We start from the raw sequence: 4509 nt of genomic DNA, 5'->3' as shown, positions 1-4509 counted from the left end.
AAATAATTTACTATATAGCCAAAGCAAAGCCAAGAGACACTGCAATTTCTAACTAGTTTCATGTCAACGTTTCTTAGCAAAATCCGAAAGAATAGCAGAAGAAAGGACACAAGCCAGTTACAACGAAATTTACAGAGCAACAATAGCTTCAACCACAATCAGCAGTAACAGCTCTCAGGTTAATACTTCTAATATCAACCATTGCTATAAGCTAAGCATAATAGTTGAAAACACAATTCATCTGTTACAAAAAAGGCATTTATAATGTTTGTCATCATTATAAGGTACTGAAGAATGTCATCATTTTAATCAACTGAAACTAAACTGATAACCGCCTGATAACCGCCCGATAATAGCTAAACCGATACTAATCCGTCCGATATCTTATTGGGTGGCTAGCGGATTAATACATTTAAAAATCGATAACCGATAAGCCAAACCGTTAAGAGTAAATAACCGCCCGATCCGCCCGTTAAGCAGCCCTATGTGTTACCATAAGAATTCTCCCATAATAATATTTTTAATTGATCATGTGATTGTCAATTTATTCAGTTCTTACTAAACATATACTAATTTATCAAAAATTTATTTATAACACTAATAAAGTAAGATTGAAATAATATTCATGTAACAAAAAAAATCTAAAAAACCCCGAAGAAATCGAAAAAACCGACACCCATAAGTGTTACCAAAATACACACATGCATAATTAATAGTGGGTGTTTGGACATAAAAAATATGGTATTTAAAAAAGTAATATTTGAAAAAAAGTTGAAAAAAAAGTTTGAAAATTGAAATTGTTTTGGAATCTTGGTATATGTGATGTTAAGTGAAGGCAATCTTGGTGTGTGTGATATAATGAAGGTTATTTTTCAAAAAGGAGAAAGTACTTTTCACGAAAATAATTTAATTTCTAGTGTTTGATTATTTATTTTTATTAAAAGGGAAAATATTCTTTTTTTATTTATGAGTAAAAGTTATTTTTCTTATAACTATCTTACCTTTTAACTTTATATATTAATTACTACAAACTAAAATTTACCCATTATAATAGCTTTTAATCCTCCAACAATTCATCAAAACACTTCGACTTGTCAATATTATTATACCCCGCGCATAGTCACTAAGGACAAAGCTCAAGAGTTGGGGGAGAAGTTGCTGGATATGGGGGCCTGGAGGAGTAGTGAGGACGCGAGTGGTATGTGTACCATGACAGCTAACAACATTAGGGAGGCCGCGAGAGAGGTGTTAGGGGTTTCAAAGGGTTACTCTGGTAGTCACAAAGGGACTGATGGTGGAATGTAGAGGTTCGAGGTAAAGTGAAAGTCAAGAAAGCAGCGTATTTGAAGTTAGTGGAGAGTGCATACGAGGAGAAGAAGCAGACGAACAAGGAGTTGTATAAGAAGGCTAGAAAGGAAGCAAAGGTAGGAGTATCAGAGGCTAAGACAACAATATTTGGTCATTTGTACGAAGAACTTGGGGTCAAAGGAGGTCACAAGAGATTGTACAGGCTAGCCAAGGTGAGAAAAAGAAAAACCCGTGATCTGGAGCAGGTGAAGTACATCAAAGACGAGGAAGGCAAAGTTCTGATGGAAGAGGCACATATTAAACGAGAATGGCAGACATACTTCCCTAAACTTTTGAATGAAGAAGGAAATATGGATATTGTGCTGGGTGATCTGGAGCCATCCAAGAGTCGGCGAGATTTTGGGTATTGTAGGCGTATTAAAGTTGAGGAGGTCGAGGGGGCTATGCGTAAGATGAAAAAGGGTAGAGCGATTGGACCAGACGAAATCCCGGTAGAATTTTGAAAGCACGCGGGTAGGGCAGGATTAAAGTGGATCACTGGATTGTTTAACATTATTTTTAGGACGAAAAAAATGCCTGAAGAATGGAGGTAGAGTTCGATTCGTTGTTTAAGAACAAATGTGATGTCCAAAATTGCAATAACTATAGGGACATCAAACTGCTTAGTCATACTATGAAGTTTTAGGAGAGAGTGATTGAAGTGAGGGTTACGAGGACAATATCTATTTTTGAGAACCAGTTAGGATTCACGCCAGGTCGTTCGACTATAAAAGCTATTAATTAGGGGGTTAGTGGAATAATATAGGGAGAGGAATATATATTTGCATATGTTGTTCATTGACCTAGAGAAAACATACAACAAAATCCTTAGGGAGGTTCTATGAAGATGTTTAGAGACTAAAGATGTTCCTGTAGCATACATTAGGGTGATTAAGGACATGTACGATGGAGCTAACACTCGGGTGAGGTCTGTGGGAGGAGAATCAGAATATTTTCCTATTGTGATGGGGTTGCACTAGGGCTCAGATCTTAGCCCGTTCTTATTTGCCTTACCGATGGACGCATTGACACGCCATATTCAAGGGGAGGTGCCATGGTGTATGTTATTCGCGGATGACATTGTACTAATTGACGTGACGCGCGACGGTGTTAACGAGAGGCTGGAAGTTTGGAGACACATTCTAGAGTCTAAAGGTTTTAAGTTGTGTAGGACTAAGACAAAATACTCAGAGTGCAAGTTCAGCGACGAGATCGAGGAAGCAGACATGGACGCGAGACTTGATTCACAAGTCATCCCCAAGAGAGGAAGTTTCAAGTATCTGGGGTCTGTTATCCAAGGAAACGGGGAGATTGACGAGGATGTCACGCATCGTATCAGAGCAGTATGGATGAAATAAAGGCTAACATCCAGCATCTTGTATGATAAGAATGTGCCACCGAGACTTAAAGATAAGTTCTACAGAGTGATGGTTAGACCGACTATATTATATGGGACAGAGTATTGGCCGGTCAAGAACTCTCATATCCAGAAGATTAGAGTAGTAGAGATGAGAATGTTGAGATAGATGTACGAGCATACTAGGTTGGATAAGATTAGGAATGATGATATTTAGGTGAAGGCGGGAGTGGATCCCGTGGAAGACAAGATGCAGAAAACGAGGCTAAGATGGTTCGGACATGTGATGATAAAAAGCATAGATGCCCCAGTGAGGAGGTGTGAGCGGTTGGTCTTGGTGGGTATGAGAAGAGGTAGAGGGAGGCCAAAAAAATATTAGGGAGAGATGATCAGGCAGGACATGGCACGACTGAAGCTTACCGAGGACAAGGTCCTTGATAGAAGGGCGTGGATATCGAGAATTAGGGTAGAAGGCTAGCTAGTAGGTAATCAAGCTTTTTTTCATTTCCGTATCGATGGTATTAAGGTTAGTCTGTCCCTACTGCTTTCCTACTATCTTTCGCTTCAGTTTCTTTGTTTTTTGTTGTTGTTACTGCTTATTGCTAGTGTTTACTTTCAGTTATTTTCTGGCTATCTGCTATTCTCTCACTATCGTTCGCTTCGGTTTTCGCAGTATCTTGCTATTGTTATTGCTTGTTGCTACTGTTTTATTTCTTCTTTCCTGAGCTGATGATCTATTAGAAATAACCTCTCTACCTCCCAAGGATAGGGTAAGGTCTATGTATACGCTATCATTTTCAGACTCCACTTGTGAAATCCTACTAAATTGTCGTCATTGTTGTTGTATAGTGAAAGCTTAATGACCCGGATTACATTATTTTGTTTTGGGTGCCTCGGCCACGGATTTAACGCCAGAAAAACCTCATCCTAACTATCTCACATACATAGAGGAAGCTAGAAAATATTCTCCTCTCATCAACCAAATAATGAACATCAAAATGATTTGGCTGTACCAAACACACTCTCTAGAAGAAGGGTGAGAAATAAAAAGAAAATATTTATTAGAAGAAATACCAGCACGGGACAGATGGTTTTGTTGGGTGAGGGGCATTCATATTATCTGCTTTTCTTCTTAAACCTTAGCAGCTATATTATCACATGAATTAATCAAATATGGAACTCAAACATCAGAGAAGTTCGACCGAATATATTAAGCTGCAATAAACAGTTTTGAACACTAAACTTGAAAATACAGTGCGCCGATATTAGAATAATAGTACTCTCTACGATCCACTTTAATTAATTTTTTCTCTTTTTTGTGGTCCACAATATTTAATTTCTTCATATATAAAGAAGGAATTAACTTCTTTTTCCAAAGTTGTCATTGGAATGAAGAGTCTAGGAGTGTTTATTTTATTTTCAAATTCCAACGAACAAATTATGGTTAATATATTCAATTTCATTGTTAATTAATGCTGAAAGATGAATTTTTTAATGTGTGAAAATAACCAAAAAAACCAATTAAAGGGGATTGGAAGGAGTATATATTTAAGCCGCTCATATCAAAACCTTTGGCGGCGACACAAATGTATATGCATATATTTTCAATGAAACAGTAGCTCATAATAAATCGCCACAAAAGTGTTATTAGGCCATATTTATTTAAGTATGAATACACAAATAATATAATTAAGTATACACGGTATATATACCTTTGTATCAGAGAAAAAAAAAGGAAAAAGAGGAAGAAGGAAAAAGTATTTTTATTTTAAAAAAATATTCCCTTCGTCTCAAATTATCTATCA

The 4509-nt window shown here is 37.0% G+C and overlaps 2 protein-coding genes across 2 annotated transcripts; both read left to right on the top strand.

Annotated features, from left to right (window-relative positions):
* The first annotated feature begins 1164 nt into the window (after window positions 1-1164).
* Window positions 1165-1811, top strand: LOC142178303 (uncharacterized). The gene is made up of 2 exons (XM_075247634.1): window positions 1165-1198; window positions 1306-1811. The coding sequence occupies exons 1-2, from the start codon at window positions 1165-1167 to the stop codon at window positions 1809-1811; spliced, it is 540 nt and encodes a 179-aa protein (XP_075103735.1).
* A 552-nt stretch (window positions 1812-2363) lies between these two features.
* Window positions 2364-2705, top strand: LOC142178302 (uncharacterized). Its single transcript, XM_075247633.1, has one exon. It carries the CDS (start codon window positions 2364-2366, stop codon window positions 2703-2705), a length of 342 nt encoding a protein of 113 aa, XP_075103734.1.
* The last annotated feature ends 1804 nt before the right edge of the window (window positions 2706-4509 follow it).

This window comes from Nicotiana tabacum, chromosome 24 (genome assembly GCF_000715075.1).
Source record: "Nicotiana tabacum cultivar K326 chromosome 24, ASM71507v2, whole genome shotgun sequence".
Lineage (NCBI taxonomy): Eukaryota > Viridiplantae > Streptophyta > Magnoliopsida > Solanales > Solanaceae > Nicotiana > Nicotiana tabacum.
The sequence above is the reverse complement of the archived record's forward strand: the minus strand, read 5'-3'. Positions and strand labels throughout refer to the sequence as shown.

Bases quoted from the DNA above. Each gene is read 5' to 3' on its own strand.
- LOC142178303 (XM_075247634.1), top strand. From the start codon at position 1,165: ATGGGGGCCTGGAGGAGTAGTGAGGACGCGAGTG. The intron at 1,199-1,305 runs GTATGTGTACCA...GGTGGAATGTAG, and splicing joins GAGTAGTGAGGACGCGAGTG to AGGTTCGAGGTAAAGTGAAA.
- LOC142178302 (XM_075247633.1), top strand. From the start codon at position 2,364: ATGGACGCATTGACACGCCATATTCAAGGGGAGGTGCCATGGTGTATG.